Source organism: Melanostigma gelatinosum (assembly GCF_949748355.1).
Source record: "Melanostigma gelatinosum genome assembly, chromosome: 1".
NCBI classification, from domain to species: Eukaryota; Metazoa; Chordata; class Actinopteri; order Perciformes; family Zoarcidae; genus Melanostigma; species Melanostigma gelatinosum.
The window spans coordinates 2451829-2466229 of NC_136634.1; the positions used below are offsets into that span (position 1 = coordinate 2451829).

Genomic DNA, 14401 nt, shown 5'->3' on the forward strand with positions numbered 1-14401 from the left:
TGTTACAACTTTGTGCTCTTTTTCTCTGTCTTGAGTGTTATACTGTTGTGCAATTTTTCTTTTTTGAAAATCAAAGAATGTGTTGTGTACGTCCACCACATTTGGTGCAGACATTCATGGTTCCCAGAGGATGAATTCTATTAACTTTGGTGATCCTTTGACTTTCCCTCTAGCGCCACAGGTCAACATTTCCCCTTGTAATGTGAAATATCCCAACGTCTACTTGATGGATTGGCACCAACTTTGGTAGACATTCATGTTCCCCAGAGGATGAATTCTATTAACCGTGGTGATCCTCGGACCTTTCCTCTAGCGCCACCAGCAGGTCAACATTTCCCCTTTTCTTGTGGAATATCTCATTATCTACTTGATGGACTGGCACCACATTTGGTGCAGACATTCATGTTCCCCAGAGGATGATTTCTATTAAATCCGGGGAATTGCAACTTCCTTGTCCACAGCATGATGCCAAAAGAAAGAAAGAAATCCCCAGACTTACATTGTGAGATTTTTATTTTATTTCGGTTAATCAACGTCCCAGTATGAGCACATAGTCGTTATTTAAAACATGATGTCCTAAAAGTTGTAAAATGCACAAATAGAGTTACAATGAACTTTGTGTGAATGAGCCCGAGACAGAGCGTCTGGGAGGCGGGGTTAAAGGAAACGATAGAGCGCTGACCCTATGGGCCCATCAATGTGGAAGATCTGGGTCGTTTCATACCCAGAAGACTAACTTTTTTCCGGCTTCATGCACCACTGAGTGCTGTTTCCTCCAGTGGCCAATCAGCAGTCCCCTGCAGTCAGTAATTCCATCACACTTAACCTCTTGGCAACTTGTTCTGTTGATTGAATCATATCCACTCTAGTGATGCACTTAGACATGCACCATATTAGAGTTTAAAGGTGTATTCAATTAAAGTATTGAAATTAAAAGCAGCATATCGCAGAAATGAGGGCACACAATTCAACAACTGTTTAGTGGTGTTGCGTAGATGAAAACTAGATTTTTAATTGGCCAAGTGTTTGTGCACGTAGAAGGAATTTGCATCTCTCTCATTTTAAAACATAGAGCACTGAAGAAAATAGTGTAAACAAAGAAAACCTGAGCGTTTGCTCGTTAATTACGAGGAGTCCTATTTCTTGGGCAGCTCTGGCACATCATTTCCTGTTATTTGGCCAGATTTCATGTTTTATTTTTATTATTATAACAAGATTACAAGGTGATGGAACAAACCTTGGTGCTGATTATTTTTTATTTTATTTTTGAAGTTGTTTTGTTGAGCCATCCTTGTCCCTGACCTCAGGGACGAACTGGAGCCAAACAAACATCAACGATCATCAGTCTGGTGTACATACGTTTGGCCATGTAGTCTATTTAAACAGAGGGTTACATTGTGAGTTTCTTTCTGATCTCGTCTTTTTCATACTTTCTTCTCCCCACATACATCTCAAATTTAAAATATGATTTATCAAACACACACACACACACACACACAGGCAAACACATGTATAATATATGCCTCGTGCATACACTCCACGTTTACACACGCGCTGAATAAAATAAAATGCGTATAGCCTACTCTGATCTCAAGCACAACTGCGCGCGAATACATCGCATGAGTGCGCGCGAACACAAACGCTCGGTTCAGTTTCTTAAACACACGCGCGCACGAGCGAAACAGCGCGAGCTCAAATTACATTCCAGCAGAATCAGCTGATGTCAGAAATGATTCATCTGATCTGAAACCAGGCGAAACACACGACACACGCACAGCAGTCTGAGTGCCTCGTTATTGATGTACAGGCGACTGGTCGACGAACTATTGATTGATTGATTTTACTGGTTGATTGACAAAATAATAATCTGCACCATGTCAGTGAGAGCTCGTAGACAACATAGTCCCACCCCAATAAACCAAGAACAGCGCAGATAAATCAACTGTTTTGATAATCTGCAGTCAGCTCTTGAATTGATCATTGATTGGTTGATTGATCCTGTGAATTGTGAATGCTGCGTGATGTGTTCAGGTACCTTTTTTGTTTCCTCTCTGCAGAAGAAGCAGGTGTTCCTCCCTCGGTGTCACAGGTCAGAGAAATGTTTTCTGTCTCCAGCTGTTTGTCACATCACACAAACATTTCCCTCTGAATTCCTCCGCCCGGAACTCGATCGGGCTCCGCATCAGCACCCAACCAAAAACTAGATTTAAAAAAATACAAATGGATTTAAAATCCACTTTTTATTCTGTCCCCGCTAGTTGGAGATCACGATCCGGAATGAGAAGCAGTAAATTCCTCTGAACTGCAGGTTTTTTCTGACGCTCCGGATTCACCTGCAGGTGTCGGTTCGACTCCGCCCGCCGCCCAGCCGGGTGGGGGGGGGGGGGGGGGGGGGGGGGGGTGACGCTCCGGATCCCGGGTTCCTCTCCTCGCAAAGACCGCACTGGTCGCTCTCAGATCAGTGCGCCAGACTGGTCGCTACACAGCAGAGACATCTTCACATCAGGGTCGGGATGTTACAGAGGACCGAAGTCACGGACGCGCTTCTTTTCTTTTTCTCGCAGCCCTCCGAGGTGCGCGTTGCGGTGCGGTGCGGTGCGGCGCGGCTGTCCTGCGTCACAGGAAACACGGAAGGCTCTCGCGCTCATCACACCACCAGAGTCCAGGCTGATGGGGAGTCTGAGGGTCGCATCTAAGTTCCCCCCGGTGACAGAGCCGGTCTCGGGGTCCTAGGGTGGGATGATCCAGGTCCTGATGGAGAGGAAAGTGCGTCCTATAGGAGAAAGCGCGCACGCGTGTGTGTGTGTGTGTGTGTGTGTGTGTGCGGCTCGCGCAGAGACAGATGAAGTTAATGAGCTTGATCACGCAGTGTGTCAGAGAGAGAGAGGCTGCGTGCTGAGAGGTGAAGCAGCGCAGATGATGGAGGCAGGTCGCCCCCCAGCGGACAAACTGCGCAACTACACTCAAACCGCCGCTTCAGCAAAGACCTTCACACTGACGTTTATTGATGCAATTTAAAGAGTCACTGGTCTGATTTCTTTTATTGTAATATAATACTGAACATTAATAAGTGGTCCTATGCATGTCTTAAAATGATACTCATAAAACGCATGATACTCAAATTAAAATGATACTCATGCCATATGTATGTAATTATGATCAGTATTATTATTGTCATATGTTTTGTTATTATAGTTCAATTCATGATTTGTTATTATTGATTATTATCATATTGATACAGACAAAAAACTTCAGTCAGATCTAACCAATGCAGATGCAGGAAAAGTCAGTGGTGGAAACTTTTAAAGGTGTTTGAATTGTTTATTAAAAAGCATCCCCTGCTTTATGGTCTGTGTGACTCTAAATGGACCATAATGTACTAAATGAACATCATGCTGTATTGAAGAAGTTTTTGGATGCTTTGGACTAAACAATAGTGAATGAAGTGATGATGATAAAAGCACATTGTAATTAGAAAATAAATAATTAAACTCATTTTATTTATTTTATTGTGTGACCCTGTTTGCTGCTGCCACAGACGAATTTCCCCGTGGGGATGAATAAAGTACTTTTCTATTCTATTCTATTCTGACCAGTTATTCATCCTTTGCACTGACTCATGTCAATCAAAGCATGAAACGTGAGTTACGTAATATTATCTACGAGGATGAACGAACAAGACGTTTCCTTCCTGAACCAGACGCTCCTGAAGTAGCTCCTCCCAGTTCCAGACTTTACAACCAACAGGTGTGGACTTGGTTACAGGTTGGACGATGAAGTAGCACCAGGGTTTGAGCCGCCGTACAGATTCTCCCTGAGGAAGACCAGCGTCTTCCTCCAGGCGTCCTCCTGAGCACGAGAATGTGCCACCATCTCTCCGCCCCACAGAACCATGACTGCAAAGACAACAGGCAACATGCTGCACATTAAGACACACACACACCTTCCTGTGAGGCTCCCGCTCATCCACCTCAACCGTCCACCATCCGTCGCTCAACTAAAAGTCAGCTCCTCTGCTTCATGTCGCATAATATTAATATGAACTTATTATTAATAACTTTGTGTTCTTCTCTGAACCCCTCGGGTCTTTAGCTTAGCACGGTCTGTCCTCTTCTGTGTGCTTCTTTAATCCCGTTACCTTCGTGAGAGCAGGTGGCCTGTTGGGAACCAATCGAAATCTAGACATCACCTAAGGTTTTAAACCAAGACTACAAATAAGATCTTTTAGGACACTTTAAGGAGCAGCTTAAGGTGCACCTACCTGTCTGATGTGGGGGGGTGACTGTTTTGAAGTTGCTGGCTCGGGCGAACGGCGTGAACGGAGGTTCGATCAGGTGACCGGCGTTCGGGTACGAGAGGACAGTCAGCAGGTGTTCGTTCCCCGCCCGCTGCATCATCTCCTTTATCTGGACAACAGGAAGTAGAAGTTCTCATGATTCTCATGATTCTCTGATGCTTTAAACCAGCTTCCTCTTTTACAAATGTGCACTCCCTGGCCGTTGCCATATATATATATATATATATATATATATATATATATATATATATATATATATATATATATATACATATATAAATAAATAAATAAATATATATATATATATGTCATATATGTCCAGTTTAAATGTCATATATATATAAATATATATGTCAATAAACTCACGTCCATTGCAGACTCGTAGGCGGGCCAGTTCTGATCGTCCTCACCCACAACCAGCAGCAGAGGACACTGGAGACGTCCCACCTGCTCAGACACAAACAGCAGCGGCGTTTCAGCTTCCACACATAAAGCTCCAGTTTAGACTTCCACACATAAAGCTCCAGTTTAGACTTCCATACATTAACTTCCAGTTTAGACTTTTGTACATAAACCTGCAGTTTAGACTTCCATACATAAACCTCCAGTTTAGACTTCCATACATAAACCTCCAGTTTAGACTTCCATACATAAACCTCCAGTTTAGACTTTCATACTTAAACCGCCAGTTTAGACTTCCATACATTAACCTCCAGTTTAGACTTCCATACATAAACCTCCAGTTTAGACTACCATACATAAACCTCCAGTTTAGACTTTCATACTTAAACCTCCAGTTTAGACTTCCATACTTAAACCGCCAGTTTAGACCTCCATACATAAACCTCCAGTTTAGACCTCCATACATAAACCTCCAGTTTAGACTTTTGTACATAAACCTGCAGTTTAGACTTCCATACATAAACCTGCAGTTTAGACTTTTGTACATAAACCTGCAGTTTAGACTTCCATACATTAACTTCCAGTTTAGACTTTTGTACATAAACCTGCAGTTTAGACTTCCATACATAAACCTCCAGTTTAGACTTCCATACATAAACCTCCAGTTTAGACTTCCATACATAAACCTCCAGTTTAGACTTTCATACTTAAACCTCCAGTTTAGACTTCCATACTTAAACCGCCAGTTTAGACCTCCATACATAAACCTCCAGTTTAGACCTCCATACATAAACCTCCAGTTTAGACTTTTGTACATAAACCTGCAGTTTAGACTTCCATACATAAACCTGCAGTTTAGACTTTTGTACATAAACCTGCAGTTTAGACTTCCATACATAAACCTCCAATTTAGACTTCCATACTTAAACCGCCAGTTTAGACCTCCATACATAAACCTGCAGTTTAGACTTCCATACATAAACCCCCAGTTTAGACTTCCATACATAAAGCTCCAGTTTAGACTTCCATACATAAAGCTCCAGTTTAGACTTCCATACATAAACCTGCAGTTTAGACTTCCATACATAAACCTGCAGTTTAGACTTCCATACATAAACTTCCAGTTTAGACTTCCATACATAAACCTCCAGTTTAGACTTCCATACATAAACCTCCAGTTTAGACTTTCATACATAAACCTGCAGTTTAGACTTTCATACATAAACCTGCAGTTTAGACTTTCATACATAAACCTGAAGTTTAGACTTTCATACATAAACCTGCAGTTTAGACTTCCATACATAAACCTCCAGTTTAGACTTTCATACATAAACCTGAAGTTTAGACTTTCATACATAAACCTGCAGTTTAGACTTCCATACATAAACCTCCAGTTTAGACTTTCATACATAAACCTGAAGTTTAGACTTTCATACATAAACCTGCAGTTTAGACTTCCATACATAAACCTCCAGTTTAGACTTCCATACATAAACCTCCAGTTTAGACTTTTGTACATAAACCTGCAGTTTAGACTTCCATACATAAACCTCCAGTTTAGACTTCCATACATAAACCTCCAGTTTAGACTTTTGTACATAAACCTGCAGTTTAGACTTCCATACATAAACCTGCAGTTTAGACTTTTGTACATAAACCTGCAGTTTAGACTTCCATACATTAACTTCCAGTTTAGACTTTTGTACATAAACCTGCAGTTTAGACTTCCATACATAAACCTCCAGTTTAGACTTCCATACATAAACCTCCAGTTTAGACTTCCATACATAAACCTCCAGTTTAGACTTTCATACTTAAACCTCCAGTTTAGACTTCCATACTTAAACCGCCAGTTTAGACCTCCATACATAAACCTCCAGTTTAGACCTCCATACATAAACCTCCAGTTTAGACTTTTGTACATAAACCTGCAGTTTAGACTTCCATACATAAACCTGCAGTTTAGACTTTTGTACATAAACCTGCAGTTTAGACTTCCATACATAAACCTCCAATTTAGACTTCCATACTTAAACCGCCAGTTTAGACCTCCATACATAAACCTGCAGTTTAGACTTCCATACATAAACCCCCAGTTTAGACTTCCATACATAAAGCTCCAGTTTAGACTTCCATACATAAAGCTCCAGTTTAGACTTCCATACATAAACCTGCAGTTTAGACTTCCATACATAAACCTGCAGTTTAGACTTCCATACATAAACTTCCAGTTTAGACTTCCATACATAAACCTCCAGTTTAGACTTCCATACATAAACCTCCAGTTTAGACTTTCATACATAAACCTGCAGTTTAGACTTTCATACATAAACCTGCAGTTTAGACTTTCATACATAAACCTGAAGTTTAGACTTTCATACATAAACCTGCAGTTTAGACTTCCATACATAAACCTCCAGTTTAGACTTTCATACATAAACCTGAAGTTTAGACTTTCATACATAAACCTGCAGTTTAGACTTCCATACATAAACCTCCAGTTTAGACTTTCATACATAAACCTGAAGTTTAGACTTTCATACATAAACCTGCAGTTTAGACTTCCATACATAAACCTCCAGTTTAGACTTTCATACATAAACCTGAAGTTTAGACTTTCATACATAAACCTGCAGTTTAGACTTCCATACATAAACCTGCAGTTTAGACTTTCATACATAAACCTGAAGTTTAGACTTTTATACATAAACCTGCAGTTTAGACTTTCATACATAAACCTGAAGTTTAGACTTTCATACATAAACCTGCAGTTTAGACTTCCATACATAAACCTCCAGTTTAGACTTTCATACATAAACCTGAAGTTTAGACTTCCATACATAAACCTGCAGTTTAGACTTCCATACATAAACCTCCAGTTTAGACTTTCATACATAAACCTGAAGTTTAGACTTTCATACATAAACCTGCAGTTTAGACTTCCATACATAAACCTGCAGTTTAGACTTTCATACATAAACCTGAAGTTTAGACTTTTATACATAAACCTGCAGTTTAGACTTTCATACATAAACCTGAAGTTTAGACTTTCATACATAAACCTGCAGTTTAGACTTCCATACATAAACCTCCAGTTTAGACTTTCATACATAAACCTGAAGTTTAGACTTCCATACATAAACCTCCAGTTTAGACTTTCATACATAAACCTGCAGTTTAGACTTCCATACATAAACCTCCAGTTTAGACTTCCGTACATAAACCTCCAGTTTAGACTTCCATACATACACCTGCAGTTTAGACTTTCATACTTAAACCTGCAGTTTAGACTTTCATCCCCTGCAGCCACCTGTGGAGACATTACTCAGGACTAGAATTCATTCACGAATACTTCTGTTCTTAGGATTTTCTTTTATACTCCAAGCTGCTGCTCCGTCTCCAATACGGTTGTTGTTGTTGTTGTTGTTGTTGTTGTTGTTGGCGCCGTTAGCCGCCGGCTCAGCCATCGCCATGTTGAGAGCGGCGTGGAGGCAATAGATATGTTCTGAATTTGGTATCGAGCACCATTAACTACGACAACTGTCACGAATCTATTACTCAAAGGAGCAAAAAGCTTTTGTTCTATAAAATGTCTAATAACACCTTTTTAATCGTGCACAACAAATGGTTTCTGTATCACCTGCCAACACATGTGGAATTAGCTGCATTGATCTGTTGGTTTTGAAGATGTTCCTCGTTTTTGTCAACTTGAAAATCTAAATACGACTCAGAAGACACAGAGAGGCAACATGAAACAGTTGTCCACCTGATTTGTTGTAAGAAACAACAACAAGACACTATGGGCTGGCACGGTAGCGGAGTGATTAAGTGGAAGTTGCAACGGTCATGCTTTACTTCTTGCTGGAAAATATTGTACGATTAAATGAAGCCAAAACTCACAAATAAGTAATAAAAACACTGAAGAAGGAACTGTTGGAGGAATATGCAGTGACGGTTCTGTACTCACGTCCACTTTGAGTGAGGGGTCGGTGGGGATGGGCAGCACCAGATCTCGCCAGATCACATGGTTTTCCTCGTTGAATCGAGTCTTAACACTATTTCTGAGAGGACAAAAGGGACAGGTAGTGTGTCCTGAGGGCGGCGCTAGAGGAAAGATCACGGCGTCATTGGAACCTAAGGTTCATCCTCTGGGGAGCAGGAAAGTCATCAGCGCATTTAACGACCATCTGACCGTTAGTGGCTGAACAAAATCATTCTGAAAGTAACTGAAGTCAGATCAACTTACTTGTGAAGGTAAACCAACATTTGTTCCATCGATCCGTCGATCGGCTGCACATGACTCCCACTAATACACACTGCACACCTGAGCTGGGAGACCACACACACACACACACACACACACACACACACACACACACACACACACACACACACACACACACACACACACACACACACACACACACACACACACACACACACACACACACACACTTATAGACCTCCAAGTTAAACTTTACAGCAGAAAGAAGCACCTGGTTTATCACCTCTATCGAGACTATACATGCATGAGCAGAATAACTATGAAACAGAAGCCCTGAACAGGTCTGCAGTCTACGACTTCAACGAGAGACATTAAGCTGCGTCAAGCTGACGAGAGTAACTCTGTTGTAGCCGTCCTACCTTCACCACCTGGGAGTAAACCGCCAGTTTAAAGGTCATACTGGTGCCGAAGGAAAGGCCCAACATGCCGATCCTGCTGCCGAGGATCTGAGGATGCTGCTCCAGGACTCTGTAGGCCGTCTGCAGCAGAGAAACATGTCAGGAAAAGGTGTCACACATTGTTGGTAGATTCATTTTAAGAACATCAGTATCATCGTACACACATACATGAGATCTGACCTCCATGTTTAAAGGGATGGTTTACTGGCAGGAGCAGCAAAATGTATTTAAAAATCTAAATCAGTTTAAGTGTAAGCTATAGTTACAGTATTTTCACACATGGAACCGAACGGAAGGTGTAACGTATCGATGCTGTTATTGTCACGCTTTAGAAAGTAAACCTGAAATATTGTTGATTGTCAACACGTTTCCATAAACCAGCTCTCATGATGTCTCACTACTTTACAGGCTGCTGTAATCTGGGTGTGACCTTTGACTCCCAGCTCTCCTCTAGGTTGTGAAATCCTGTTGGAAGTAAACTGCCAGTCGGCTGATCTTTGTCTCATTTACGTCTTGAAAACAGAATTCACACATCAGGTCTTGAAGAGAGCATTTCTACCTCAGATGGATCTGTTCTTTCTCTGAAAGGTTTTTGTCTGTGGAGTTGTTGCTGATCTGACCCGAGGGTCTGAGGATAGACGGTGTCCAGCCGTCTGAGACAAACTCCTAACTTGTGATTTTTTTGGAATCATCACAAACCCTTCCTTCCTCCAGCCGACGAAGCCTGGTGCCAAAGTGCACATGTATTCATGCATCACACCACTTGAGGTAAAGCTTTGATGTGGAGAGTTTATTGATTCAAATCAAAGCCTTCAAGGTCAGGCCCTGTGTTTAGTGGACATGTTGTAATAATAATAATTATAATGTATATCAGGTTCAGGTCTCTTCACAGTGTTTCTAAAATCCTGCGGTCCATGAAGGGACACACATTACGACTTCCTCCAGTTATCTTCAGTTGAAACACTCGTCTCTGAGCTGTAAAAGGTGAATGAACCTTTGTTCTGCTTCAGTGGTTTATTGACATACAAACACAAAGATAAGAGACGCACATCCTGGTGTCTGCAGAAAAGACTTGGAACCTACATCGCTCAACTTCAACCTGTGCGTCTCACACCTAAAACAAACCACACGAGGTGCAGGGTGCAACAAGAGCACGCTGCTCCTACGAGGCTTTTCATGCACGTGGAGAATGTTGCTCGGGAAGAAGAAACAGTTTGATCTCAAACAATTAATATGTTCAGGTTTTACTTTTTGAACCGATTCAGCCATTGTTAAAGCAAAATGTCAAACTATATCTGCTTCGAGCCTCTAAATTATGAGGACTTGCTGCTTTGTCTTAAGCCAAGTTCACGCCACACGACTTTCAAAGTTGAGAAATCGCCGCGCGGTTCACGCGACACAACTTGCTGTGTTGTAGGGCTGCGTGATTCCTTCAACACCGTGACGTCTGCACACCAACCTTCAGCAACATCTGTATTCACGAAGGTTGGTGTACAGATGTCACGGGAGTTTTCCTCACTCGTCCTGGTCGGTGTTTACGTCCCACCTCAGGCCTGTGTGAGGGAGCACAAACACCCAGACTCCCTAAAGTGTGAACCGGGAATCATGTGATCGTAAACGGAAGATTTTTGGGGTTTTGGACTGTTGGTTGGATATTTATTAAAGATGGCACCTCGGGCTTTAAAAAAAATAATAATCATGTTTTACTAGTTTCTGACATTTTTCAAACGAAACAATTGATTTGTTGAAATCAATCAGCAGATTAATGGATGAAGAAAAGGAGCCGTAGACTGAGTCGTCTCCTCGTGTGTCCAGCAGAAGTCTGGCTTCGGTGTCGTTAAATGAAGAAAAACAATTCAACAAAACCCTTCGCTGACATTTACTTGCTGGTGGAGTGGAGAACACTGAGCAGCTACACCATGTGTAGTGAAACCCAACACAACCGCACAGGAGAGCAAGTGTGAAGAACGTTTCATTCCATCGGGTCTCTTCACTTGCTCCGACATGTTCTCAGTGTTTCTAAGGTCCTGTGTGACCGTGAGGTTGATGAATGGGCGAACGCTATTTGTTAGGAGACGTGTGTGTGCGATCGGTGAGGACGAGAGAAACAAAGTCTGCACGTTCTGCTTGAACGTGTTCTACATCAGTTTTACCTCAAAATACTCGGTGTCCACCATCTTCCCGGTGTCCTTGGTGATTTGGGGTGTCAGGTAGTCGAGGGCCAGGGAGGCGATGCCGTGAGAGGCCAGCAGCGCTGCTCGATACTCCACCAACCTCCCTCCACCCCCCCACAGGTCCAGGAGGCCGGGGAACGGACCCGGACCTTCAGACCAGACAGAGCAGAAATAAACAACATCATCATGGTGTGAACGGGTTTTGGTGATGTTCTTCTCTAAAGCTGAACTTGGTTCACTTTCATGGTTCATCCACGTCACACCGGAGCGCCACCCAGAGGACACCTTGCTCCAGACTCGGTTCTGGTCCTACCTGAGGGGAGGAAGAGGGTCGCTGTGAGTCCGCCCTCTGGAATCGGGATCCTGCGGACGCCGGGCGCCATGTACCAGCGCTCCACCACCACACCGGCCAGCGGCACCTGGTCCACGAAGCCCTCAGTCAGGTGAGCCTGGTACACGGAGACTGTGACCTCCATGGGAGTCTGGACGTTCATCTTCCTCATCCTGAGGGATGATGGGAAAGAGTCGACTCTGATTCTGGTTCAGTATCGATTGGTTTCATCTGAACAGCTCTATCCTAGTTGGCCTACCTGAGCCCAGGTTTGCTGCCTGGAACTGGTCTCAAGCTCCACATTAGACCCATCGGTTCAACCCCAGAATAGGTCCCGCCCAGACTGGGATCCTCACAAACTGAAGTAGAAGGCATGAAGAAATATTCTCATCTCGATGTTCATTCTGTCCAAACCGTTGCATCATTTTATAACAAAATGCGTTTTGCTGCATGAAACTTTACGACGCTTGCAAACATTTCCCGTTTCATTTTCCCGGTGTAGGTATTGACCCGCGTACCGTTCACTGTCCCGGCGGCGTCGGCGGTGTAGTGAGCGAACGCCTCCCAGCCGTATCCTCCTTCGCACCGGTGGAAGGCGTAGACGGTCAGCTGGGAACCAGGGAGGGCGTTCTGGACCAGGACGATGAACTTCTCGTCCATGAGCCCTCTGGACGGCTGGACGGACAGCTTCACACAGCACTGCTTCCTGTCCATCCTCCACTGAGACACTAAACAACCAGAGACAGATGTGATGAAATCATCACACTGGAACGGTTGGACTGGACCGATACCACGAGGGGGAAGAGAGGAAACTTGATTTCCTAATAATGGAAGATAACCGGAAAGTTATATTTATTAAATTCAACTGTTATTCATCTTTTTGTCCAAATGCCTAAAACCAATGTTTCTTGCACAGACACACATTTATATTGCACATAGAAGTTAAATGTTTATGCTGAGTTTCTTTTTACATTTTTCTTGTTTGTTTGTATATTCTATGTATGTACGTTGAGAGTAATGTGAAAACTGGAGTCACATTCCATGCATGCACACACACACACACACACACACACACACACACACACACACACACACACACACACACACACACACACACACACACACACACACACACACACACACACACACACACACACACACACACACACACACACACACACACACGGCTGATTCTGATCCGGTCCATATGTTTTATAGAAAGAGAGCCTTTCTGAGGCCCGTCTCCTAACCCGCCCCCGTCTATGGACCACTGTGGCACCTTATTCTGGGATAAATATGTACGGCAAAAAAACGAATTACAAGTTATTCCATGAACTACGCATATGATTGTTCATTAAAATATTATTTTGCAAATGAATACAAAAGACACATCAACCTATAAAGTATGATGAACTGTTGTAACTACTTAATCAGCCGGCGGTGGAACGTAAACGTACTCATGTGAGATGAGATGATCCTTCATTCGGCCCAGTGGGGCAATGCACAGGACCACAGCAGCATGGTGGACAGGGCAACCAGATACACGGTCAAAACAAGAGCAACGAGTAATATATATCAACAATAAACAGGAAGAATATCAACTCAGTCAGAAAGTACAACTTCCACAGCAACTAAGTATCACGAAAGAACTAAAATATGACATGTACTGACAGGGTATTTTATTGCACACTGCCTTTCTATTGCACAGATTTGTAGTGTTTTTTTGGAGTGGTGTACGCTGGGCCAAAGTACACTTTTGTAGTGTGCACTGAATAGAGTAGACAGTGTAGTATGAATCCTTTTACTTCAGTAGCGTTAAAGGACCACAGCTGACAGTAAGGTTCCTTCAATAGTTAGCAAAGAACAGCTGCGTTGTCTCTTTTAAATCACTCCTTAAACACATTTTTACAGACTGGCTTTTATGTGATGTCGTCGCTTTTCTGTTTTATTTTTATTTGTTGATTTGACTAAATTATTGTACTGTATATATATATATACACTGTATATATCTAGATATATATACTGTATATATATTTTAATTATTTTATTTATTTGTTTATTTGTATCGCATAGACTGTCTCACTGAGTTTCTGTTATTGTTGTTATTGTCTTGTTTGTGCTGCTTTGTCCGTGAAAGCACTTTGTAAAGGTGCTCTATAAATACAGTTATTATTATTATTATGAGTTACATTCCACCGCTAGCATTAAAGTTAACTCTCTCAACGAGTCATTCAACAGTGACAGAGACAGAAGTTGCTTCCACTGGAATGCAACAGGTCAAACATCTCATTCGTGAACTCTCTGCATTGCCTCGCTGTCGTGAATGGACCACTGACCTCGGATCTGTTGTCTTCGGGGTTCTTTGTCGTCTGGAGTCAACGCTGTGAGTGAAACTGTGTTCTCAGAGCTTTTACTTCTGGTCTGGAGTTTAGCCTCGCGTGTGGAGCACTTATCTCCTCCCACATCACAAGTCCACGACCATAAACTTTATTATATAAGAAGACAGGGCACAAG

At 42.4% G+C, this 14401-nt stretch overlaps 1 protein-coding gene across 2 annotated transcripts; it reads right to left on the reverse strand.

Moving 5' to 3' along the window:
- Positions 1 to 3252: 3252 nt before the first annotated feature.
- LOC306777045 (peroxisomal succinyl-coenzyme A thioesterase-like) lies at positions 3253 to 14335 on the reverse strand. 2 transcript variants are annotated; one of them, XM_079268004.1, is made up of 11 exons: positions 14224 to 14287; positions 12406 to 12708; positions 12147 to 12246; positions 11870 to 12060; positions 11536 to 11705; positions 9344 to 9463; positions 8946 to 9028; positions 8667 to 8760; positions 4664 to 4744; positions 4262 to 4406; positions 3253 to 3896 (listed from the first exon to the last, which is right to left on the reverse strand). In XM_079268004.1, exons 2-11 carry the CDS (start codon positions 12599 to 12601, stop codon positions 3760 to 3762), a joined length of 1317 nt encoding a protein of 438 aa, XP_079124130.1. In that variant the 5' UTR covers positions 12602 to 12708; positions 14224 to 14287; the 3' UTR covers positions 3253 to 3759. The 2 variants fall into 2 exon arrangements, with proteins under 2 accessions (XP_079124130.1, XP_079124129.1); XM_079268003.1 differs by having other exon boundaries at positions 3254 to 3896; positions 12406 to 12615; positions 14224 to 14335.
- Positions 14336 to 14401: the final 66 nt, after the last annotated feature.